Below are 27,644 nucleotides of genomic sequence, written 5' to 3'. Positions count from 1 at the left end.
GATGTAGAATCATGTGTAGTCAAGATACAGAATATTTTTAATTTTTAGCACTGTCTATGATGTATTCCTGCACCTTCATTTGTGTGGTATGTGTATAATAAACTGAAGTGCCAGAAATTGAGTTGACACTTCAACTGTTGCCCTCAAGAGTGTAATTCCAAACTAATATTCTAAATTAAGTTTTTTTGCTGGATCTCATTGTAAGTGTAGATCTTCCAGAAGATCTACAATCTTCTGGAAGATTTTACTATGAGATTAGGGGTTTTTGCTTAAGAAAGCTTTCCTGTCTGGAAAGACGAATCTTTCTCAGATGTTTTCTGCTCCTGCATTCCAGAGAATCTCTCCCTGGTATGAGAAAAGATAAGTTCTTATGGACATGTCTGAAGGCTGGAGTGGCCAGGGATGATAAAAGCCCTGAGAACAGGAGATGTGTCTTTTCCTAGGCCCTGTGCAGTTTTGTGCCGTTATGTTCAGTGTTCTAGCCTTTTGAAAATAAATTCTCCTAAGTCCTTTCACTCCCTAGTATTTTGGGGGTGCCTGTGTGCATTTGACCCTTATATCATTTTAGTTGAACTGTAGGGCAAAAAAAGCTGAATCAGTTTTACTTTTTCAAAAGATATTATTGCCCCTTGGGGTGCTGAATCTGGCCTGGTGACTGCAGATACTGACTATAGTTTTTGTTCGTTTCAGCATCACCTCTACACCCTTCAAACAGTAGAGTCCTGTTCTTCAGACCATTTCATATTCCTCTGCATTTCTTGACAAGTGTCAAAAGAAGAATCTGCTTCCATATTCCCCTGTTCAAATCTTCACTGTGCCATCCCAGGATCAAGACCTTTTGCATGAATCTATGAAGTACGCAGTTACTGCAGTAGAGTTCCTTTCACCTCTTGTGGTAGATTCTCAAGACAAAGCCTGACATATTTTCATAGTGCTCAGGTCAGTGGGTCCATGTGGCTTTAAATTGGGATACCTTATGATCATCAATGATGATCAGTGTTTATCCCAACAACAGAATTTTTCCTTTTCTTAGATCATGGTGGAAAACAAAAAATCCATCTGCCTTACCAGACTACGTGTTAGACTTGCATATAGTGTGCAGTTCTTGGTCTTTCGTGGTTTGGAGTCATTTCCAGAACCATAAGAAAAAACAGGTTTCTATCAGTAGTGAAAGTTTTGAAAATATTCTTATCTGCTTAGCATTCATGTGTAGATCTGGGTATTTTGCATTTTCCTTCCCACTATAAGGCATATGCTTTTAGAAAATATTGTACTCAGAGCATGTGTCCAATACATTTTAGGTAAGGAATATAAAATCAAAGTAATGACAAGACAAAATTGTTTTATCAATTGACATTTTGGGAAATATGTTAAACATAACATTTTAGGAAAATCTGAAAATAGGTAATTAATGTTATTCCTTTCTCCCATAGTCTTTCTGCAAGTGCAGCCATATGTGCTATTGGTCACTTTTTACAATAGCTTTAGACAGGTTAATGTTTTAATAAACACCCAGCGGTTATAAATTCCAACTGCTCAATATATTTCTGTGGTATATTTTAGACAAAGGTCTGCTACTTCTGATCTTTATCGCTGACGTTGTTGCTAGACATACCTTTAGTATGCTTTCAGTTGTTGTTACTAAGGTTTTATTCTGTGATAAATAACTAGATAAATGTACTACAGCAGGATCATTCTTTTCTTCCTTCCCTATTTTTTGTGAAATATTGAGTTAACTTTATGGAGGAAACACTGAAAGAGTTTGAACTTTCAAGGATTAAAACCACTTATAGAGCTAAGATCAGCTGTGCTGAAAAGGCATTTGCATGGCAGTTTTGGGTAAATACCCTTTCTGGAATGAATTTTTATTTTTGTGATTAAGACAAAAATACTTGTTTTCTGAATCACTCTTTCTTGTACAGCTAGCTAAACTTAACTAAAACCAGAAGGGTAAGCATCTTAAAATCAAATCAAATTATGGGCAATACTCCCACAAGGTTCCTGAGGTAATTTTAGGAGCTTTTCTTTTGAAAGTCCCCCCCAAGTATTTTATCAGAATCATATAGTGGGTGATTTAGTCAGAAATATTGCCAAAGAAGAAATTATTCCACCCATACTAGAAGGATGTAACTGAAATAGAGGTGGTATATCTGTGCAGTGTACATGACACATCATATGATGTAGTATAGTGCATACTGTGGTTGTCACTGTTGCAGGAGCTTATGTTCTTACTAGTTTAGGAAAGATTCTGTCTCCAGGAACCTACTGACTTCTGCTGTTTCTTTGATTTGAATGCAAACCCAAGTCTTCTTAAGGTCCCTGACAGCAGAGTTAGTCTTTTAAAACAGCAGCTGTAATGATTGAAGCTTGTGGGAGACAAGGTTCGAAAAGATGCTTGTAACAGCCAATTCTGCTGGTTTGGGCTGGGGTAGAGGTAATTTCCTTCACAGTGGCTAGTAGGGAGCTGTGTTTTGAATTCGTGCTGAACACAGGGTTGATAATACAGAGATATTTTTGCTAAGCAGTGCTTACACAGAGCCAAGGCCTTTTCTGCTTTTCATACTGCCATGCTGGCTAGGAAGTTGCTGTTGCATGGGAGGCTGGGAGGAGACACAGCCAGGACAGGTAACCCAAACTGAGCAAAGAGATATTCTATGCCATATGACATCATGCTCAGTATAGAAAGTGGGGAGTAGAAGGAGGAAAGTGGGGGATGTTTGGAGTGCTGATGTTTGTCTTCCCAAGTCATCGTTACATGTGATGGGAACCTGCTCTCCTGGAGGGGACTGAACACCTGTCTGTCCATGGGAAGCAGTGACTTAATTCCTTGGTTTGCTTTACATTTTTGCACAGCTTTTGCTTTCCCTATTATTTTCTCAAAATCTATTGTCCAGTAATGTAAACACATCCTTTGCAACTCTTTTTAGTTCTTACATTAAATCTGAGGACTTTCTAAAATCAAAATTACTTTAAGATATTATTGATATATATCTTTGGAAAACCTAGCAGCTTAAATTCTGACTCCCGTTTCACAGTATTTTTGTTTTACCATCCTCTGGTCTAATGTGCCAGCCAATAAAGTCTTACCATTTGTGTAAAATCTGATAACAGATTTGTCCTTCTCTTTTCAACTCATGAACCCTACTGTCTTAAGCTAAAATAAAAATTAAAAAAAAAAGAAAATGAAAAAAGAAATTAAACTAAGAGCAACTAAAGTAAAAAAATACAAATTTTAAAAAAAATTTTGGTTTACATATAGAACTAAATTTTCTGACATTCAAGCCAAAAATTATTGCAAAGTTGCAGTCTCTCTGGATCAAGCACAGAGTAAACTAATATTGTACATAAATAGTAGGTTGCACTTTCTCGTGAAGTTACTTTGAAATATTTTTTCCTTGCATTTAAACAAGTCTCCAGTCATTGCATATGTAAGCTGCAGTATAGTGTTACAATATCTGAGCATTTTAATCTGATCTTTAAATATGATGTTATTGATACAATTTGAAGTCCTTTAAAAGAATGACAGGGAAGAGACAAGTGAAATAGCATTGCAGAAATAGACAAGCAATAGGTGAACTCATTTCAGTGTTTCACCATTGGCAAAAAGTTGTACCACGCATTACTGTGAAATGTTTTGGATGTGGGCTTCAACAGGTTTTGTGGGTCATAGGTAAGATTCTTCTTTCCCCTCCTTTCTCTTTCCCCTTCTCACTCCCTCTCCTCCTTCCACACAAGGCCAAAATTTAACCCAAGGTGGTTTCAGTCTATGGCGGAGGCCACAGCACAGTGTGGTGCTGAGTGTGCAGAGACCCTGTTCTTTTCTTGGGCATAGATCTTCTACAGCACAACGCCTTCTTCCCTACTATCCCACAACTCCTGCCTCTTGTTGTTCTGCTTAGATTCTCCCTTTATATTAGCACAATCTTATTGCAGTTTCCTTTTGCAGGAGCTGTAGACCTTCCTAAACTGGTACAAGGCTTTTCTACCCTGATATTTTTCAGGAGGGAGGAGAGCCACCAGGAGTGTGGAGCAGTAAGACTATGCATGTGAAGTCAGCTCAGCTCTGACTTCTGACGATGGGGAAAAAGAAAGTGGGATGGTCAGAAGCAAAACACAAAGGGGCCAAGCCATCTTCAGAGCAGACCCACAAAATTGAGAAAAAATGTTTTCTCCCCCTGGCAGATGGGTGCTTCTGAATTTGGTTTTTAATCAAATTGGCAGACTTGTTTTCATTTTTTAATGAACTAAATTCAGTAATTTCATGTTTTGTAGGTGTTTTTCTCAGATTGAGAAAAGTATTGGCATCTAATTCTCTTGCATTTTTTCATCAACGGTTTTGTTATTTAATCTCTCTTTTCCACAATCTTAGATTTTCTCCACAATCTTAGGGTTTTCCCATGATCTTTTCCACAATCATAGGTTGTGGAGAAGTCCCATGACTGTGTATGACACAGCTTTGATTTTATTTTAACTGCCTGTTCACATGCTCATTTGTGAGTGCTCAAACAACTGAGGTGCTGAGTCTGCCACCTTTGAATTTCCTTCTGTCTCTTGCCCCTACCCTAGACCTTCCTGTCCTTTCCTTGTCATCCTACAAAGTCTGGATTATATCACAAATCCAAAGATCACAACCTACCACAGGCATTGCAGTCCTGTGGGCAAAGAGAGCAGACCAAAGGGGCCTATTCAAATTTCACCATTACTGCTCCTGTGGTGACCTCCACAAAATATTGAGACACCTGCAGCTATGCTGTACCCTCTGGATATGGTTGTGGATCTGAGGACATTTGATAATAGTTTGCTGTCAAGTTTAAGTGACCTACTCTCAACTTTGAAAAGTTCTTGTATTTCCATTTGAAATATCTCTGATACTGTTGAAAATGCAAAGAGCCAACTAAGAGAACAGACCATTGACAAATGTGTACCTCTTCTTTAAGGGCACTTGCTAGAGCCTTGACAGTGTATCAAAGGTAGACACCTTCATCTATAGTCAAGGGACAGAGAGGAACGATTATGCAAGACAAGTAATTCCATTGGTCCTTGATACCCATCTTTCAATGGGGTGAATTGGACTTTGGAGATGCATGTCTCTGCACTGATTCTGTAGAGACCATAATTGACTGACTTAAAATCAACACCTGAATAAAAGATGTCCGAATGTAAATAAGATGAATAATACTTAAAATGTATGCAAGGGTTCTGCTTTAGTGCACGTCTAATTCCAACATGACTACTGCAGTTTAGGACAGATTCTGACTCAGCCTAAAGGCAGAGCCCTTCAGTGCCACTGTAGTGTCTTGTCTCAGCTAGGCTTGCTAGGCACAGCTTAATCCCCACATTCACAATGGCAGATATGCCCTCTGCTTGAATGTTTGTGGTGCTTATCTGCATAGGCATTTGTGTGTCAGGCAACCAGAATTTTTATACTGTGTGAAGTAGCATGAATTGAGGACTATAACCCTCTTGTATTATTGATAAAGCCATGTCTGCATCTATACTATAAACTACTTAGTTGATACTTTCTATAAACTTACCCTTAACCAGTGGTTAGAAATTGTGCCAATGCCAAGGAGTAAAAAATTCACTGGCTATTTTGATATAGTAAGCACCATGAAAAACCTCATTGGATTTGTGCTGAGTCTGTGACTGAGCTGCTTTTTCTCTCTCATACTGCCAGTGGGAAGGAGCTGATTAAGTACCTTTCTAGTAGATGCAATGACAGGGCTCTGTGAGCTGGATGATTCAGGAACATACTTATCCCTCCCTTGAGCAGGTAACTGAGATCATGAAATTCTGGAAACACCCTTTTTTGTTGTTGTTATGATTGCCACCCTTTGTAAATTGAAGAGAACCCAGGAATTTAATTTCTTCCTTGCCATTTAGATTGAGCATCTGTGGTTTTTTCATCCAAGGGATGCATAACACATGATTTACAGAACCGCTGACTGCTGTAGTTGCAATTAAAATAGTACTGCTTGAACACTGAGTGCAAACAGGCTGAGAGTTTAATCAATCCATTTTAAAACATATTAACTAAACCAGCAGTTTACTGTTCTTGTCAAACTCTAAACAACTATAAATCTTGTTTTCAAAAATCAACCAGAAAAAATGTAACACATTAAAAATTAGTTAGAAATGACACACCTCCCATAAGCTGTATAATAAACAGATCACAGCCCTATAGTAATAGTTCTGATTTCTGGCGTGTCACTGGAGAAGAACTCATGGGTTTTCCAAATGACCTGTGTCATAAATCATTGCATTCCCATTTACGCTGAGCACATGTATCTAATTTTTCAAGAGTGGCTTCTGAAATCCTGATGAATGGCTTTGGAATTGATTACTGGAATGTATGAAAAGCGGTGTCACAAATGTCTAATTGAGGAAAGGAAAAACAGGCTAAAAATACAGTCCAGTGATATCTGAACACAAAGTTGTAATACACTAGGTAACAAATGAATAACAGGAGATAAGCCTAAAACGTGACAGATGTGAGATCTGTCACACTTTTCTTTCAGACAGATAAATGAAATTATTATAAATTTTCAGTAGAGTTAAAACAATGTAAATGCACAAGCCAAGCATAAATCACACGTCTTTTTTGGATGGTGCAAGCATCAATGTCTTGCTTGTCCGGTTTAATGTGTTCTCTGTGTGTTAGTATGTATATTTTTTAATATGGAATGCTTCATGTTAGAAAAAATTCAGACATCCCAAACCAGGAAATGTATTCAAACTTATTAATGAAACTGCAGAGACGCATTGGGGTATTTGTATTTATATCCTATCCACTTCATTTATCTATGTGATCTTTTGAGAGCACATTTGTCTCCCCTCCATCACACTCAAAATTGAATAAAAGCTGTGTGTTCACTAAGCCCAAATTAACACTCCCTGGCTCTCCATGCCTCTCTGTAGACACTAAGGACATACTGTCCAACACAGTCTCATCTTCCAAGTGATATGTAGGTATATAGTTGGTGAATCCAATTTTTATTACCTTTGTGTAAAAGACTGCAAATTATGTTACATAGCTGAAAGATAATGTAGAATTTTTTATGTTTCACCCATTTCTAAAGATTTATCTCTGTCAGCAGCTGGAGCACATGGACTGAGGTTGAATGTGTTACATGATTGTAGCATGTAGATTCTGATTTGGTGTTGAAAGAAACTCCTTGGCAGATGAGTAATGAAATGAAACAGCAAACATGCCATCACCTAATAAAAACATCAGTTCATAAGAACCGTTAACTACCTTTTCCCAAGACATCTCTTTTTAATTGATATATTTGAATTTGTCATGAGAAAACACATTCATATTATTCTAATAATATATGCTGAACAGTGCTTATGGAATTTTTTTCAGGAAAATATTACCCTTTGTCCAGTCTCTATTTGCAAGGTTCAAATTGACCAGCATTCATTAAACTTTATTGCTGAGGTTCACGAAACTTTCTTTGGATTAGAAAAGTATAACCTTCTCTCCCTATTTAGAAGGGTGTTGCAGCTTTTCATTAACCTGGAAACCTCCTATTTACATGGTTCACAGCCTGGTCTCAGCTCACTTGGAGGTAACAAAGGGTGTCGGGACAAGAGTGCAGCAGGGGGCTCATCCTCTAGGCCTGCCATCTGAATTTGATCAGGTCAACTGTTTTAACTCCTGCCTCATTAGGCAAAATAAAATGGAGATTATGGTGTGTGGAAGGATCACATTACAGACAGCAAGCTCTGCCTCCTGACACTCTCTGTTGATTTTCCATTTTGACGAGACCTTGCTCTCTGTGTTTTCCATTCTGTATTACAGCAGGCTTTAAATTTTTTTGAAGACAAGATCATTTGTATCCCCTGGCACTTCAGAGCTTAGCCGAAAAGGAGTGAAGTAATAAGTGAAGACACGTTAGTCTCAGAGGCAGTTTACCTACTGGAGAGATGTCACTGTGCAGTATGGGCTTAATGCTGATAGACACATTAATTCAGCTTGTCAAGCAATGCCTAGCTCTTCTCTTTTCAAAGTTTAAGTTAGCTGTGAATTTGAAAAAATCTGACACAAAAATGTTCACAAGGTAGATTATTACCACCTGGCATAAAGGATTGAATATTTCATTTTCATTACTTACAATTTACGTTAATTCTATTCAGTTTCTCTTTAGTCCCTGGGTTTAGTGTTTATATAAAATTGTAAAATTGTTTAGAGTTAAGTGTGCCTGTTGGATTATAGTGCCTGTTAGACTGGAGATGAGTATCAATCATTGAAGATTCATCTCCTAATGAGAGTCTTTGTCACCTGGTTGTCAAATAAAAAGCATCTTCCTGCTGATCTCATCTGTATGTGCCACATATTAATAGAAAGTCCTCAGTATATCAGTTTGGCCAGCTGACAACTAGTGGCAGATCTCTATGGGTAAGATAGTTACAGTTCTTATCCATCACATCTAATTCAGCTTCAGTGATAAAAGCAGGTGATAGTAATCAGGTATATGTCTTTCTTTTACTCCACTTTTTGGTAGGATTTTCTTTAACTTATTCCTCCATAGGCATAGTCACTGAAAATTAAATAGAAATATCAATATTAGAAATAAATTTACATTATTTTTGTAATTATCCCTTTATAAATCAAGAGTTAGCCAGAAGTACAGACAATAAAATGCTGTCAAAAGACGAAGCTCCCCTCAGGGAAGGGGGGAAAGAGGCAACAAGTAATATGCGACAGATGTGAATGTAAATTGTTTAATGCAAAGTAGAATGTGCACTGTTCTATCGTTAGAAGTGTAGCATGAAATTGGTTTAAGCTGACCTAAGATTTTTTATTCAAGTAATGGCCAACTGAGAAATGTACACTATTGTTGCATCCTAAGTTAACTTAATGTGTCTGAATTTATAGCCAGTAGCTTTCAGGAAACTGTAAGTTACACAGTCCATAATAATGTGTCTCTTCACCAACAAGGGCCACATGACTACATTTAACTCCTTCTGCATATTAAACACCAACTTCAACACCCTTATTCCTGATGCAGCCTGATTCATTTGCAGACTAACATGTATCCTGTGAACTTAAGGAGAAAGAGATCTTAAAAAATCAACTTCTTGTTGAACATTTCTATATATCTGCCTTAAGAATTGTGTCTTTTGGGAATGTCTCAAGTTGAAAGATTTCTCTAAGAAGTTTCACAGAATGAACCTGCCGCTTCCAAAAACAAACTACCCAGAGGCAGAGAACATGATTTTCATTAAGCAATTACTCACTGAAGATGATGAAAAGGTTTTTATTAAAGAACATATCATGAAGCATGTGCATAAATCATTGCAGATCCTTGCGGCCCAGATAATTTCATTTATGTCTGTTTCCAGCCTGCCATTTCTTCTTACTTTTCTTTTAGTTTCTAGGTCCAAAAATCTGTCTTTTTTTTATTTTTATGTCCACCTTACAGTAGTGGCTGCCTTTTTCCACCAAATTTGTTCCCTCTGTGTCTCTTCTTTATCCTTTTGAACAACCTGTCCCAGGTTTTTCCTCTCCATTTCCACTTCATTTGCCAGCAGTTCTTTACTTGTTCTGTTTCCTCTTGACCCCCTTAGATGAAGGCATCACTTTCTGCTCTAAGACTGATACTTGCTGAGACAGGGAGGTGCATGCCATGTCATGATATGCCTCTCAGATATTATGCTGAATGTGGTATTTATGAGATCCTATGGTAGAAAACAGAACAAAATGCATCAGGAAAATGAAATTACTTAAAGCAAAGCTGTGATTTTGGTGTGAATTGTGTGCATCCACCCAAGACTAGCTTTGAATTCATCATGAAAAATAAAGCAATCTGGGTTAATAGCAGAAACTGGTCATAGAGGGTGGAGGTAGTGTTTGTTTTTTCTCTACTACATAAACATCATAAATATTTGCATCAGCAAAACAGAGTCTGCGACACGCAATGATCTTCTTAAGATGGCTTTTATCATCAGAGCAACCATTCACCAAATTACATCCTAAGTGGAAAATATAAGATGTTAGCAATCCTTGAGTATCTTCGCAGTACTAAGCCCACCTGAACCCTAGTAGTCTGGTCTGCAGCACCTCCAGCCCTGAAGCGTTGACGGCTCTGCCCATAGGACTCATTACACTGTCCAAGTATTCCTTTAGCATAAGGGCATGCTTTGTTGTAATTCTAAGAGGTTTTTGTCCTTCTTTAATAATAATTTTGGTCAAACTTCTGGTCTTACTGTTGAATGCAGAGCTGACTCAGCTGCATGGGTAAGTGAAGAGAGCAGCTGACTAGCCTGATAGGATTCCAAGGAGTCAGAATGGCAAATTCTAAAACACAAAATGTTTATTACTCTGTATTATAAGCCTCCTAATACAGTGGTATTATTTTCTCTCCAGTTAGAAAGTTAAGAGGGAAGTGCAGCAAATACATATATTATCTTATACTGTAGGCAGTAAGAAAGTTATACTGATACATTGCAAGAGCACAATGGTGAAATTCCTCTTTCTGTGTTTTGGTCCTACAAGAACAATACCAGCCATGCAGTAGGTCCGAGTCATCTGGCATAGCTCACCATGATTCATGGTGGCATTCTGTAACCAGAGGGAGAGCACAGCACACTTGCTTGCAGAAATAGGAGCAAAGATACAAAACTGGACACTTTTCCAACATCATAAGCTCACACCTTTGGAGTCCAGGAACAATTTGTCAGGTCATGTTTCCTCAGAGTGCTTAAGGAAACGTTAGCAAGGATTTGTGCCCAGGCTGTTTGACAAGACAAATAAAAATAAAATTGGCAATGCCTTTTGCAATTCAGCATAAATAAATCTCTGAGTATTTTAGTATAGGTGATTAGCATGTGGTGATTAGAAATTATGTGGTACCATAGCCTGGAGATAGTTGGTCTCAAAAAGGCTTTGGCTTCAAAGGAGGTGGGAAAGTAATAGGGTACAAAAACATGCTTTCTGTGGTTGTGCTTGATTGCTCTGAAAGATGCAGAGGGTCAACTGTGTTACTAGAACCATTTTTAGGATTCTCTTTCCCTACAGGAGGCACTAGCAGTAATGTTACTATCTCTAAAATTCAAGGAATGCTGTTCTAAGCTGATTTGCATTAAAAAGAGAAGGTTCAGAGCTCGGACTTCTTTCTTGCCTTTCTGTTTGTATGGTAGGGTATAAATAAGGAATCCAGTTCATGATGTCAGATTTCTACTTTAATCTTGTAATATTATGCAATTTCACTACCAGTGCATGCCAGCACAGCATATCATGGATTGTATAGAAACTGAAATGATTTTTACTAGTAAAAGTTTCAAGCTTTTCACAAAACGAAAGGATGAAAGCATCCAACACAGAAAACATCTATATTTTCATCATAGATATTCTAACTGACTTTAGGCATAAAATCATTATTGGAGCTTCTAGTCTAACATGCACACAATTAATTATGTGTTTAAGCTCTTTAGTAAATCCACTGTTAACGGTGAAACCAAGCCATTAACATCTTTGCTTGGGTTGTCTTAGGCTATTTGTGGTAGATTAATATGCCCTAAAATTTATTCTGCTTCTGTTACATTTAATTCCATTGTCCACATCTCTCTAGAAACTATTTTAGACTGTATCAGTTGATACTCTTAAAAGATTTTCTCTGGGTCTTGGAGAGATCTGACATAAAATGTCTTACATTCTCACTTCAGGAGGTCTGAATCTTTCAACCAAATTTAATAGCTATTTATGCCTTGAGAAGATCTTATCTAATGTACTATTGGTTCAGGGTCATTCGCAGCCTTGCATTATATTGAAACACGGACAAAGAGTGTAATTTGTTAATGTCATGAAGGATGAAGTTGGTTAGAAAGGGAAGTGTACACGATTTATAATAACACAAGTGTTTCCTTGCTAATCCCTTGTCAGGTTCATTATCTGTAGTGCCCCAGGCAATAGTTGGCCTATCATGAGAGTGAAATTTAACCCACAGCATGAAATTAATCCTCAAAGACTTTTGTCTACCCTTTCTAGAAATAATAAATTCAAAGCGATTTTATAAATCTCCTCTCTAACTTTATGCAGAGGTGTTAAATTGGTATCTAAACTCTATGGCATATGTCAATCTATTGATTTATGTCTGTTTAACTAACATGCAAGTGTATATCAAACATAATAAGGAATTTGAAGAATTAGTGATTTGTCCATTGTTTCTTCCTTTTTTTCTTTCATAATACAGAAAATTCTATTCCTTGTAATTACAGGGAAGAAAAGTATATGTATGCATGCATGTATAAAATCATTTAAATCATCATATCTGCCTTTCCTAGAGTTTCTGGGTTTATATATGAAATAACTTGGTGGGGGTTTTCACACCCTGACTTCTGTTTTAAAGCTTCTTAGCAGTCTAATGAGGACTCGTTTCAGGTAAACAAATGATTTTTTAGTAGAGTTTTGCAAAGTACATCTTGAATCAGCTGTGTAAATACCGTGTAAATCAGCTGGGTTTTTTCAGAAAGAGATTTCTTTTTCTTATGTATGCATAGTTCACTTTGAGGAGAAAAGAAGTCAAGGATTTATTACTGATTGATTCAGTCTCTTCAGCATTTTTTGAATATGATTCCTCACTCATAGCTACTCATCTACTCTGAGCTCATCAACTCCTATAGGCCGAGTTTTGGTGCTCATCTTGAGAATTTTTCCCCTTCCGAAGGCAGCAAGTGCTATTTAATAAATGTTTGAAATTGACTGTATCATCTATGTTGAAGAGCTTCTTCAATATATTAATTGAAACTTCACGCAGTCATAGCCCTCGGGACAGAAACCTAATGACAAGAAATTAAGCAGGTCAAGTGATTCTTAGTACACAGGCCTGATCCTGGGCAGGAATTTTGCAGGCTACTTAGAGGGCATTATATGGGTAGATCTGGAAATACATTACTCTTCTGATCATCCCTCTTATTCTTCAGATATAAATTTTATCAGTTGTTCTAGACATGGAACCGTTCTCCCTGCACATATTCCTTAGAAGAAAATTAGTTCCTCTAGTCATACCATATTTCCTCTGTGTATTTTAGGAAAACTATTTCTGTGCACACATATACTCTAGTGGTGAGAAGGAAAACAGCAGTTACTGATGTTAAACAGAACAGTGAGCAGAGGAGCATCTTTGATCCTAAAAAAGTCTTTACACTTTAGAAATGCCACATGATATTAGAGATGAGATGTGGTATAAGTCTAGGAAACCTCTGAAAACTATATACGGTAATGTTTATTGCCTAGGGTAGAAAGTCCTACAGAAGTATCTCATGTAAAGTTAAAAGGTCTTTTTCTTATGTATTTTTAAGTTGCTTATATTGTTAATGGGAGCTGATGGATTTAAGGATTATAATTTGATACCGTAGGGTACAGTAAATGAATACTATATAGTAATTCAGATATAATTTATATCACATTAATACTATCTATTGAATGCAGTAATAGAGAAATGTGCAGAGTCTCAGTGCTTGTTTATAGGTTTTAGAGATGACAAGAAAGGAGCAGATGCAATGATATATTGCCCATATTTTGACCAATGTGTGCCTTGAGATGTTTAATCTGCTCAATATATTTTCTTCATCACCACACTCTTTTCTGTTCCACCTATTTTTACAGTTTCGCTCACTCCCTATACATCCATCCATCAGTCATTCCCCTGTGATTGACTTTCTCTATTTACCCTTTTCCCAGACCACAGGTTCATAGTCAAAACTTCTTGCAATAAAAGCAGTAGTGTTTGTCAACTCTGAGACTGGAGTTTCTGCTGCCAGTTCCAGTGACAAGTTGGCATCTTGTGACCTCTAATAAATGACCTCTAATAAATTGGCGGGTGATACATCTCTTAGCTGTTAGGCAGGATGGCTGGCTGCATTTTCAAGAGAGTCTTGAAACAGAAAAAGGCTTAAATCTCTCCCCTGCATGTAATAAAATTGGAGATTCCTTTCTGCAGACCTTTAAGGTCAGCTTTATTCTTGGAAGAGTTTCAGAACACGAGTTGGACAAACTGTAGATTTTTAACAAGGATAATACCAATGTACTCCGCAACATTTAGGTACAGTAGGTCCTTCTCATACTTGAGACTGGGCAGCTTTCGGACTCCATAGCAGGGAAAGTTGGATCCTGCAGATCCTTGCATTCCTATTTATGTGCACAAACATAATGCTTTGTGCTTTATTGCACAAAGATTAGACCCAAAATAAGGCAGCTAAACCTACTGCCAGTGTTACATCACATAGAAAACCACTATACAGCTAGATCTTTGAAAGAATCACAGCATAACTCAGGAAGAAGATAAATTATGCTGTTCTTCTTCCAAAGAGCTAACCTTATAGTTGCCTCTCCCATTAGCTAGCATATGTGCTAAGAAAAGTAGGGAGAGAGGAGGCATGCCTGCATGTTGTACACTTAGGGGTTTATTTATTGCACTCTTACTCAGTTTGGCATTAGACAAGACATAGCAATTTGCCAACAAAGGCATAATCCTACTTGTTATATATAATAACATATATAGTAATTACCCATTAATTCTGTGTAAGCGTGCAGAAGCATGTTTTTCCAAAAGTCATTTTTCAACAAGCCTTTTTTATGTATCAGTAGGCATTCAACAATTCAGTAATTCAACTAGTTTTATCTCTGAATCCGTGTAGCGCTATGAAGACTTGACCAAGCGAATGTATGGAAGAGGTACTGAACATAGTAAGGAAACAAAACAGTAGTCCCTATAGCAGAGAAATACTGCACGGATAACATCCGAACTGACTTTTTCCTATTTTGCAGTCCTAGGGCTCAATATCTGAGTCATGTCAGCCACATTAGAATAATCTGCCTGCCTGCCTGCCTGCCTGCCTGCCTGCCTGCCTGCCTGCCTGCCTGCCTGCCTGGAGAAGAATGTGAGCAAAGTGCCTTTAAACAACTTCTGTGACTGTACAAAATGAAAGGAGCTTTTCTAGCTTCCCACTGCTGGTTAGTGAAACAGTTTGTTTTCTGAGATAGACATCACTGTAACAGAACTGGATGATACTCACCAGATTCGAATATTTTCATGAACTCAAAAGGAATAATTTACCACTTCATTTTGGAAAAATAATTCTCAAAAGGCAAAAGGCTGCAAACAAGCAGTAAAATCTGCTGAAAAGTATATCCTCCAGACTACTGCAATGACTGCTACCCACAAATGCTTTGCTGAAATCCCCTGTATTTTTCAAAAGTTGCCTTGTTTTGTACCTTTAAAATTATCAGCACTTGGAAAAGTCTTGTTAAATCTGAAAGAATTCCTGTTTCCCTTTAGACTTAACAATGTTTCAGATACTGATTAAAAAGGGAACTCTCCCTTTATTCTGAAGTCAGTAAGAAATATTATGGAAAATTGTGTTAACTCTTGCAAATCCCTCTACAACTATAAAAGTACAAATGAGATCGTCCCTGCTGTTTCAGTCAGGCCTATGAACCTCAGAGCAATAGGATATTTATAAGAAAATTCCAGACATAGCAGTGGTGCTGTGATCCATATGACCCAAAGTTTCCAGTCTTTGTCTATCCTCCTGTCTTTAAGGAAAAACAGAGGGGCATAAAATGAAAACTTGGAAGATCACAAATCATTGTTATGACTCATTATAATGAACGATTTGTGCATTGCTTTATGGAGTAGTTAGGTTGCATTTGGGGGAAAAAAACTAATGTTCGTTTTTAATTTTCACCACTTTATGCCAATTTCCAAGCAACTGTCTTTCCTGAAGCAACAACGATCTTTTTTCCACACCATCCTGGGTAACGAGTGAGTTTTTTCAGCTGGGAGAGTGTGTTGTGATAAAAAGGTCCAGCCTTGCAAGGCTGTTGTCAAGAGCCTGTTAGTGCTTCTCTTACAGCATTAAGTCTTATTTTCTAGTGTTTAAAACTGGGATGTCAAGTACTTGTAGTTGATTCTGCCTGTTTGGGTCTGTGAAAAAGAAGTATCCTGACAGCTTTGTAGCAACAACTGTGATTCACAGTTTTGAATACTCAAAATTATTCTTCTGACCTCAGTGAACAACCTGCATTGTATAGTCTCCTGAGTTTTGTTTAGCATTAGTTTTTGTTGTTAACTGTTAATAGTATGAATTATTAGAAAAATAAAAATAGATCTAATGAAGTCTGAAAATATCTGCTGTTTTTCCACTACATTGAGTTTGTGATAACTGATTTCCTTTATTTTTGTATTACCTTCATACGGTGAATTATAAGGTATATTCACAGACGTCAAAGGTTTCTCATCGCTTAGGAGGATAAATTTTAGTGTTACATTAAAATTTACTGAATGTGTATTTATGTATTGTTATAAGAGACACTGGCAAGCAACAATATGAACACATAGCAAATGTTCCTTAAAGTTAAGGGATTAAGTTTTGGTTATGCTTTTTACAAAAGGAAGTGCACTATTTCTGATAAACAGTATTGCAGAATGCAAGTGTTCCAATATTACTGGTTTTACTGTAAGTCACCACAGCAGTGAAAGTCATAGTGCTTCAGAGGAAATTTCATCCTTAACTTGCCTTGTTGTGTCCTACTGTATGTTAAGAATTGCTGAGATCACTCAGCACTGGCTGATAATGAATTTCATATAAGCTGTTATATCAGGACACAGCTGGGTGGGTAAGAGTTGAGTTTCAGTCTTTAACTCAGAATTGCCATGTTTTGCTAGTTTAAGGGTGTACATTTTCTGTCACTTAGCCATAAAATTTAATAGAAAAAAAGTAATCTTTACATGGAAGCAGCATATGCATAGTAGGTGATGTCCGTGTTATGTGTATTGGCTATTAATCTTTTGAAATGGTTTGTCTGTTAATGAGAAACAGTGAGTGAGTTGATGTTTTCAAATGCAGGGTATTTAGCTGTATTTTTCAAAAGAGTAAGTCTGGTTGTATCCTTTCCAGTATTTTAAAAATCTCAGCCATATTAATGAAATTGTTTCCCTTTCAAATATTTTCCAGCACAAGGAGGTTGGGTGAACACAAAAAACTAACACTTCTTTCAGCAACTCACAATTTGGCTATTTTCCACTGAAAGTGAATTTGGATTTCTTTGTTTAACTATTTCTTTCCTTTGGGAGAAAAGATATTTTTAGTTGTCTTTTCTACTTTGACCATAAGGAGCAAGTGTAACATACATTTTGCTGTGACTGGAAAATTTTCTGTGCTAAATCATTTTAATCCAAAAAAAAATCAGAATAAACTAAGATGTGATGGGACTGATCTCATCAAAGAACTTAAATGCTAATGAATACTGAAAAGTATTGAACAACCCACCAAAAAAATCTTCCCCGTATATCTTCATGCCAGAAGACTGCAACAATTTTTCTGCCTTCTCAGAAGAAGTGCTGTGTGATTTTCATAAGGGACATTGAAATAAAAGGGTTGTTGAAAAAACTGTGTAGAAGTACTTGACCCTTTCTATAAGAACTGTTGAGGAAGAAAATTTGCTTTTCCAGTGGCATATAGATCTTAATTACATTTGTCTAAACTGGAAGAGTTTTAGAGCAATGCTTACTGTTTATATTTCAGGTATTGTCCAGTAATGACCAGTAGAATACTCTTACCTTTTAAAGGCAGCAGAATTTTTCCTTTAATCTGATATCACTTAACCGATAGATGAAATGTTCATATGTACATTTAAATTTTTCAAAGACTCTAATTTGCAGAGAGTCAGTAAGGGAGTCATAGGTCACAGTAATGTCACAGGACACAAGAATGGTAAGAGGTCAAGAAAGGATATACATTTTTGTAATAGAAATTAAACTGAGATAAAAAACTGGACAGTTTTTAAGCAGGCACATGTTGCACACTGAAATCAGCCAAACCACATTCTCATTTTTCTGTGAATCGAGACTGGATACTGGGGCCATAATATCATATCATCATATCATATCATATCATATCTGATTTTCTATGAAATCTCTTTTATTTATTAGTTTTTATTCCTCTTCACTTTGTCTGTTGTTTCTCTAAAAGTTGTTTTGAGGGAAAACATAGAAGACTTTATCCAAAACAAATGAAAACCAGATTTCCTCTGTTGATGTATTAGGCCATGGGTAACTACCCATACTTAAAATCATAAAAATAGCTTCATCATCTCTGACAATACAAAATTATTCCTTGTGGTACCATTTTCAATGATTTGTCCAGTTTAGACAAGGGGCAAAAAAGATTTTCTGGGTTGGTTTTTACTTGAGAAATAGAGATTACAAAAGTTTCAGAAACAAACCGTCACTGTAAAAACCAATATGCTGTTTTATCCGTTAGTGGTTTCTTCAGATTCTTTCATCAGTGTAACTAAGTGTATCATACACAAGAAGACGTAGACAGAAAACACAAGCAGTGTTTAAATTTGCCTGTTGCTTTTACAGTTGGCGCGTCCTAGCTGATCACACGTATTGCACAATCCTTCACACAAGATATTAAGTGATTTTAGCTTCCCTTTGTGATCACTGCTGTCATCTTATGCTGTGCTCAGAACTTGTATCCAGACAGCCAAAGCAAAGCTTCGGTGACAGAATTGTACCTTGGACATATCCACAACACTAGCAGAGAGCCAGTGGAGTTGTTCCTGCCTTGGCAGACTTGTAGATAGGTTTATAACATTAGAGCAATTTCTAAAAGGTGATAAAAACGTGTGCTGTTTGCAAGTCCTTAACTGTGAGGAAAGGCTGATATTTTGTGAGGAGCTTGTAGAAGCCCACAGCGGCCAATTGTATCTGGGACCTCCGAAACACAAGAGTATTATAGGATTTGGAGGCTGGGGTTGAAGACAGGCAACTCTTGCTCTGTGTGTGCAATAGGTGGGGAGGACACCAGCTTGGAGCCTCAATCCATACTTTCACCTTGCTGTGAAACATGCTAGTCTTCTCAGTATTTTCATCCCTGAAATAAAATGGAACTTGCACATCATAACTGAGAGTATTCATGAGGTTTCTCTGAACAGCTTTTAGCGTGGAATGAAAAACTTGCAGTTTTCACTAATTTTGTTGTTGTTTAGAACTCCCCCTCCACACACACAGTCATTGATGGAATTATATTATTAAAATATTTATGGTCTGAACTTAGTTTCTGCTGTATTTCTTTCTTGGGAAGATTTTGAATTATTTGTATATAACTGTTGACTAGTTATTTTTGTTATACTTTACCAGAGTAGATATTCATGAAACAGTTACATGAGTTAATTTGACCTGCTTCTGGTCAAGTTATCTTTTTCTTGAATATTTTCTAAACTACACATAAAGGAAAATTTCCTTCTGATCTTATACCTACTGTATGTTTGTCCCAAGCACCCAGTGGAAGAATTACTGCAGGAGAAAAAAGTAGAAGAGTTCTTCATTAGTAGCTGACAAAATATGGCTTCAATGTCTAAAAATCTTTATTACATTCTTGGAGTATATAAAGTACTGCTTTCTTTTTCCCCCTCACATTTTTGATGGAATGATGTGCTGTCATCTATAAAAGGAGTAGGACCTTCGGGAAAGATGTTCTTTTTCTGATTAGTGTACCTTTCTCTGAGTCTTCTAAGAGGAAGACTCACATTCAGAGAACTGTCTGAGAGTACCAGAAATGAGTGGTAATACTTCTCTACCCATGATTCTGATTTATTGTTTTTGAAGTAAATATGATCTGTATGAAAATTGAACTACAAAAATGTAACTGCGAATAGAGGCAAGTCTATGACTACTATGGAGAATGATTGGAATAAGTTCTGTTCTGTGTCTGTTTCTTAATTACTACTTTATATGTTTTTTGCAGTTAAATAGTGATCATAGCAATACTACAGTACTTAAAATATGACCTCTGCACTAGAAAAATTTGTATCTTTGGCTTAAAATAATTAAATTTTTTGTTTTGAAAACTAATATTCAGCTCTTTAACAGCTCGTATGTTCTACTGTTAAAATAAGTGACAGAATTATACTCTCAATTTAGTTATTATCCTGTAAGTGACATAAGCAACTCAAAGAACTTGAGCCGAAAAGTAAAATAAATTATATGATCAAGGTTCATTTTGCAGTCCAAAGTTTTGCATGAAATCTAAGCATCGGTAGATAGCAGTCATAGTAACACCTGAATAAATGTTTAAATTAACAAATCAAAATATTTTGAAAATATAATGTGGTTATTTTTTATTATAAGCATGTGAACTATTAAATAGTGTATATTTATATACAGCTTCATACTATACATTTTTTATCAACTTATGTTGGTGGGGTAACTACAAGTAGGAGTCATGGGAATTACTAAAAGTGAGAAAAAGCTATAAATGTTTTCAGTTTTCCAAAGGCTGTACATTTATTTTAAAGTTTCAAATATAAATTTGCACAGATATTTTAATTCAGTTTGTTGTTATACCATGTAATTACCTTCTTTATTGCTTCTAAACACCTTAGTACCTAAGTTTATTTGCTTTGATACTGCATAAATCCAAATTATGAATGGAAATGTTAGGAGCTGTATTCAAAATAGAATAGAATATATGACAAAATCCTACTAAGACTTGCAGAGAAATAAAATATAGCTAAGGCTGCCACTCTTTGGCAAGCGTTGCAGCCTGGTACAAAGCTTGGCTCTCTGAGTCAGTGGTTTTTTTCCCTCTGAACTTTGTAGTTGGTCAACAGCACTGCATAAAAGCAGAAAGAGGTTCTGGAATTTACTCATGAGGGTATAGTCTTTGCAAACCAAGGGGCAAGAATTTAATGAGTCTAGTCTGCTCCACATCACACTGTGGTTGTCCTGCGTAGCTGGGATTTAACTGCTCACTGTGTACTTCAGTCTAGAGATGAAAATACTGATTTCTTCGTTTTAGATTTTAAGATGACTAAAGCAATTTCAGTATGATTTGGAAATCCCTCTCCAGCCCAGATGAGTAAATAAAAGGGGGAGGATTTTTAGGTAACCTTGTCATGAACAGACTTTAAACATTAAATACCAGGATACTGTAATAGCAGACATCCATAAGACAACTTTGATGAGATATTAGCAAACATGGACAAAAACCTTAGCAAATTATAGAGGGACATGAGCGAATTTTATTTTTTTTTTCAGAAAGCACAGACATATGCTGCTTCTTCTACAGATATTGATTGTATTAGAAAAGGCTATTTAGAAGACTTCTGTAATAGGAATGGGGGCCGGGAAGCATGATGTGGACAGAGAATTTTATTAAACTCAGAATGAAATACTGGCTATTAAAAATCTAGCAAGAATTGTAAGAAATTAGGCATTGGAAATTGATATGTATGTTTATGTAGAGTCATTGCTCCACAATAGGATGTATCACTTGTTAAATGGTAAGGGATTCAGGGAACTGGTGAAAGAATTCAAGCATCTTCTACATTATGGGATTTCAGGCAGAGCCCATTCGGAGTTGTTGACCAAGAAGTGTTATAATCAAAAAAAATGCTCTCTCTCACACTAGTAAAATAACAATAATTTAGGTTTATTCATTTCACAAGTAGTAGTTGTAGTGCTGATTAATGCAAGTAAGCTAAAATATTTTCATGGGTTTAGGTCATGCAATTTTCACTGCCTTTTAAACAGACCCCAAATGCTCAAATAATTTTACACGATTCCTACTTTTTGAGATCCCAGCCTTGTGTCTTGTAGGGTGAACAGGGAAGGACACCAATGTTCTTTTCTTAATATCAGGGCACTTCTGTATCTGACGAAGCTACTGCAAAGGTACCATTCATTCAAGGGGGACATGGAAGACCAAACCCATTAGACCTCTAGTATAAGCCAGAAAAGGAGATTGTGAGGTCCCTCATGGCAGGAGACATGAAGGTGGGAATTGTGAGAAGCTGAGAGGGTAGGCAGTAGATGCTTGGGCCGGTCCTGACTAGAAGTAACCTCTGGGGCAAGGTGCCTCCCACAGGTCTGTGAGCGTTCCCAGGGTGTGAGTGCTCAGCACCACTGCATTCTGCCCAGAAAGCCAAGAAGAAGAAAAATGAGAGGGGAGGAAAGTTAGCCTGATGCTCATTTTTAAGGTGATAAAGCTTGCAGCAAACACATAAGACGTTGGAGTGTCCGTTGACACTTGTTGGATGCTGGTATTGAGTAACAGGTCATTCATCCCAGCCCTGCAAAAGCATCTCTGCACATATGTCTGTTCAGCGTGTCACTGACAGCTGCCTACACAGTCTTCTTTTCACACTTCAAAATTATAAATTAGATCAGAAGTAGTGCTCCAATGATGTTTATAGGGGAATTTACCTTTTTTGGTCTAGCAAAGCTAATAGGATACAAGGCGGGAATCCAGCTTTCAAAAACGTATGAAATTCATTTTATAATGATTTTAGAAAGGAATGGATTTGAAGCAGAGACAGCCTTGACATATCCCCCAGTTGTGTTCATTCCTCTAAACAACCATTAAAACAGGCCAGTGATGGGTTTTTTTAAGTAAACTCTTTAGCTATTCTGTGTTATTGATTACTAATACAGATGGCTGCTGCTATCTCCAGTTAAAAAAAAAAATAATACTTTTTTTCAGCTCTTCCTTGAGCTTCTTATAACAAGTGCTGCTGATCAATTAGCTAGTTCATTAAAAAGTTACACATGATTTTATTGAGGCAAGCAATTCTGAATCAAAGAACCCAATTCGCAGATCTAGGTTGAAGCACATAATTGGCATGTATTTTAGGATTGCTGTTAAAGCTATAAAATAGATTTACTAGAGAAGGAATGGATCCAAAAACCCTTAAGGAAGGAATATATTATTTGTGTGACTCAGTGTTACAAATGGACTCATTTAATACTAAGGTTTTACTTACATTAAAACAAAAATCTGAAATAAATGTAAGGCTTCTTTGATTTAACTTCTTTAGCAAAAAGTTATCCTTCATCTGATTAAACACAAATTACATATGGTATTATTGCATTTCTTATGCTATTGTTTTCATTATTGTTATCAAAGATATGTTTTTATTAAATCATTTAAATTTAGATGAGAAGTTGCCAATGTGTAAACAAAATTCTATAAATATGTTCACCATGTTGTTGAGATCCATGGTGAGTCTGGTATTAAAGTCCCAATTCTACAAACAGTTGTGCATGCATGATTTAGTGGGGAACCTTACACATGTGCAAGTAGGACATGCTTGAGCATTTGCAGGGTGAGAGACAGCAAAGCGCATTATTCAAAGGATGTTTTAGAAACAGTGATATTTTGTTCTGAGTTTACAAGCAGGACAAATTTTGAAATTCAAGGAAAAGAGTTTGGTTTAAGAAAACTTTATTTTTAAATACTTGGAAAAAGATATTTACTGGTGAGTTTATGCAAGACTTCTTTAAAAAAACGAAAGCTCTTTTTGGTTTTGAACAGAGATATATAAACAATCAAGTCTTAAATATATTAAAATGTACATAGAAACTACTTTCAGTTATGATTTTGATTACTTGATTGCCACATAATAAAAGCTTCTGTAGCTGATATTGCTGTTGGACTTTGTGTGATGGCATTGAGGCATTTTTTCATCTATTAGCCATCCCAAGGGTTCTTTTCAGACAAAATGTTATGCATCAAGTCTTATTTGAGTGTAAGCCTATTGAATAGCATTCTTCTCTCTGCCAACTTGGCAGCAAGTTCTTGTGCTAATAAAAGAGGTTGCCTCAGATAGAGATCCCAGATGTGCCTGAACTACTTTTATTAGGACTATGGAGGGACTTAGTGTTTCCTTCTAACAATTTTCAAAAACAGTGTGGGCTTGCCTTTATAATTGCCCAATGAATTGTATTACATCACTGGATTTTTTTTCCCTCGAATTGAATAAAATGTTAGATGTGTTAGCACAGAAATACTGATGTTCAAAGCAATTAATGCATTTTGCCACAATACAAATGCTGATTTGACCCTACTGAGTTCTGTGAGAGGGGAGAATATTGCTGTGTAGCCTTGAGTTAAGACACTTTCATTTCTTACATAAGTGTAAGTAACAATAGATATTTCTCAGAACCGCAGCATACCTGTGGCGTATGATGTACTTGACTGTAATGTGAATTATTTCTTGAAACTGTTGTGTAGAATTATAATTATTATTTTGCTTAGTGATAAAACCAATAAATGTAATGTTTGCCTGATGTGGGGCTGGAATTGCTCACATCAATTTTTTTTTTTATTTTTTTTTTGCTATATGGTAATTAGCATATATGGCTATATGTATATGGTAATTAGCATTTTAAAAAGAGGTTTTATTGCTAGAAATGTATTCTAAACTTCTCTGTGCTGTTTACTTGAATGTGTTGGCTGCAGTTTTAAAACTGAAAGAAATAGGGTTCTCTAACTGAGATACTTTTTAAAATTTAGTTTTTAAACATGCTGTTGCTATCCATAAATCATAACTAATAAGATGTTTGCAATCTTAAATCATAATCTTTATTTTACTTTCAAGGCCATAAGCTTCATGTTGAAATTTGTATTGTTGTCAAAATGTGAATAGAGAAAATAAGGTTTTAATTAGAATAATTCATTGCTTGCTTTTATTGTTCATCTTATTATTAAATTATGAAAAATAAATGGTGCTCTAATTTTTGTTCATATCTCTGCTTGATTTTTGTTATAATTGTGTCAGATATAAGAAGAGAAACACGTGATAGTATTCCATTTCAGATTTTCAAAAACAGGATTTGACTCAAAGACTCACATTAGTTTCAATGGTTTTTGGACCAGGCACAGGGTTAACAGCTTATTTTTCAAACAACTAAAAAGAGGTGTAAATGTCAAAGGTGATAGCTATACTGTGAGTTCCATAAACTACACAAAAAGTTACTACTAAAGCTCTATTTTTCTTGGTTTAACAGCTTCTATGAAAACAGTGTTAATAAGTATATCAGGAACAGTATATAATAATGAATCAGAGACGTAAAAAAAACCCTTTAAAACTCCTTTTATATAATAATTGGAAAGTTAAAAGTGACTTAAAATCCCTGACTTCTCATGCTGTGATGTAAATTGTATTTTTTTTTAGGTTCCAAATTCAAAGAGGGAAAACTGATCCAACCAGTTACAAGAGCCTGGGGGACTGTTTTAGGACTATTTTCCAACGAGAAGGGTAAGAGTATATGTTTTTAAAATTGTCAATTTTATGAGATCTTTCTTAATCACCCGTTTTCCAGACATTAGATCCTCTTTATATTCCACTCTTTCTTTTTTTGCAATTGCCAGAATTTGACAAACATGTAGTCTTACATAATGAGCACAATTTGAAAAGTCTAATTAGTCTTAATTAGACTCACAATGTCAAATTTTGCTATTAAGGTACGTTAAAGATCAGAATGCGCAGCTGTATAGAGACACTGTTGTAAACAATGCTGCAGGACCAGGAGCAGGATGGCCACATCAGTGTATTTATGTATCTAGGCTCTTCTGTCTTCTTGTCCTGCTTTTCAGAACTAGCTCAGCCTGAGCTGTTATCAGGTCAGTGGAGCACTTGTTTCCAAGCTCTGATAAACTGGCATTCCCAGTTACCTGCATTAGACAATGTTTCCAGGATCTGTGTGAGCAAAATTCCACAGCTTTTCAGTTTGACAGAATATGGAAAAAAGATTTATGGTCATTAGTTACCTGAATCGTACTGCCTTCAGAAGGTACTGCTACTATAAGCCTGAGCTCCTCCAAAGGACTTGGGTTCTGATCCAGAAAGGCATTTAAATATAGGCTTAATTTTATGAGCAGTCCAGTTAAAGCCAGTGAATGTAATTGGACCAATCATATGCTTAAAGTTAAGCCTGTTATCCACAGGAGCTCTTTGGGAGCTAGCCTTTAATCAAGGTAACTCTAATTAGTAACTCCCAGATTTGAGTAGCTGGCAGGCTTTCCATAAACTTTGTAAATACAATAGCAACCCAATTTTTATCCGTATATCACAGAATCACAGAATCAATTAGGTTGGAAAAGACTTCTGAGATCATCAAGTCCAACCTATAGGTCATCAAGTCCAACCTATATATTTATCAGAATGAAACTGTTCATGTATACAGTGGCATAGAAACTGAGTATGGAGGCTGCATAGGTGCAGTGAGGCACAGAATTCTTTTGTCCACAAGCTGTACTGGAATAACAGTGGTGAGGTGAGCAGTGAAAATTTATAACTAGGCCAGTTTTGTTTCTTGCAATGAGGCTTAGCTAAGCTAAGCTACTTATTACATAAGTACATACATATAGAACCAGATGGTTTGAAATGACAAAGCAGGGAGATGCAGAGAAGTTTTGTTAAGGTGTTGAAAGAGGAAGGTGTCACGCCTGCCCTTACTAGTGGTAAATTCATTTTTGTTGAAAGGTTAATGATATGTATCACCATAAGGCATTAAAAAGCTTAAAAACTAAAAAGATTTCACAAACATGGTAATTGGTGGCTTCTGAGGTTTTCTAGGTTGAGTATATGTTAATTTTTATTGCTCCTCAAAAAATTAAAGTATTAACATTTACAATCATGTAAAACTAACTTTAAACACAGAACCAGTTTCAATATTTGTCAGTAAGCATAAGAATAGTATTTATCTCTTCCAAACTCATTAGTATTTTTATTTTGTTGAACGATTCACAAAATGTAAAATTAAGGTCAAGTAGACGTATCTGGAGAATGAGTCTAAATCAAGAGACAGCTTCCAAGTAAATTGATTGTTCATGGGTTTTCTTCCTGTAGAATTCTTGTACCCCAATACTGGAACTAAACCAGAATATTTTTTTTAATATTTGTATCTATTCGTGAATCTCTGAGCAGGAAAAGGAGATGATAATATGAAAATATTATAAATTTAAATCACAATTTTCCAGTGGATTGCACAAAATTTCTGTGGGGCTAGAGCTAATACAGAGTTTTACTTGCCTGTTTCAAAAGCAGTCAATACTGATCTAAATGAAAAGCAAATCTTATTATGACCAGTTTTTCTCCAGGAAGTTAGACAGAGTCAGAAAGTCACATTTAAACAGTCATCAATCGTCAGCACTAGGAAAAAAGAAGATGAAAAATCTTAGATAAAATATAATCTTAAATTTTTGTTAAAAATAAGAAAAGTAATCAGCTAATCCTGAAAAACCTACTTGACTCCGTGAGTCTTGCATTCCCGTCTACACTTGTCTGGTTTTCTGGAGCATGGAAATTATGATAGTTGTGAAGGAACTGGGAGGTGACTGTGAATTATTTTAGTTAGGGGAAAACTTGAATCCTGATAACCCTTTCCTTGAGTGACCACAAAAATATGCAGAAGAGAGCACCAAGAAAGGGCTTCACATTTAGATACAATCAATTTATGGGGTATTCAGATTCAGGTGTGTAAATCTGTGAGAAGGAAATAAAAAATTCATTTATGTCCCATGTTTGTTTCATATTGGCAATATGAAATACCCCTGTTGGTGTGTGGCATTTTTAGACTGATTTCCTGAAATATCTAAATCAGTGTACACTGACTATAAAGAGTTTAAGCATCTTTCTCCAGCACTCCAAATTCCTTTCTGGAATATGTGATTCTGTGTTAAATTGACAACCAAAAAAACCCTAATTAAATAAAGGAACACAGTGGGAAAAGAAGTATTGCTAATGACTTGCCCCTGAAAATGTTTACATTTGGAAATACTGCTTATGCTCATTCATACTTATGTTTTTCAGTAGTAGCAACTATGGATGTCGGAGCCTGGTTCAA

At 36.2% G+C, this 27,644-nt stretch overlaps 1 protein-coding gene across 1 annotated transcript in view; it reads left to right on the top strand.

The window, feature by feature from the left end:
- Positions 1-27,644, top strand: part of SLC25A21 (solute carrier family 25 member 21) — a gene marked incomplete at its 3' end in the record, with an annotated part of 246,503 nt that overhangs the window by 157,010 nt on the left and 61,849 nt on the right. Inside the window, exon 3 of the mRNA XM_039385818.1 lies at positions 24,971-25,054. Within this exon, the coding sequence (XP_039241752.1) occupies positions 24,971-25,054 (84 nt within the window). The remainder of the gene's footprint in view (positions 1-24,970; positions 25,055-27,644) is intronic.

Source organism: Pipra filicauda, unplaced genomic scaffold, assembly GCF_003945595.2.
Source record: "Pipra filicauda isolate LSUMZ 115617 unplaced genomic scaffold, ASM394559v2 scaffold438_size560415_pilon, whole genome shotgun sequence".
NCBI classification, from domain to species: domain Eukaryota; kingdom Metazoa; phylum Chordata; class Aves; order Passeriformes; family Pipridae; genus Pipra; species Pipra filicauda.
This window is presented reverse-complemented; position numbering and strand designations above follow the sequence as displayed.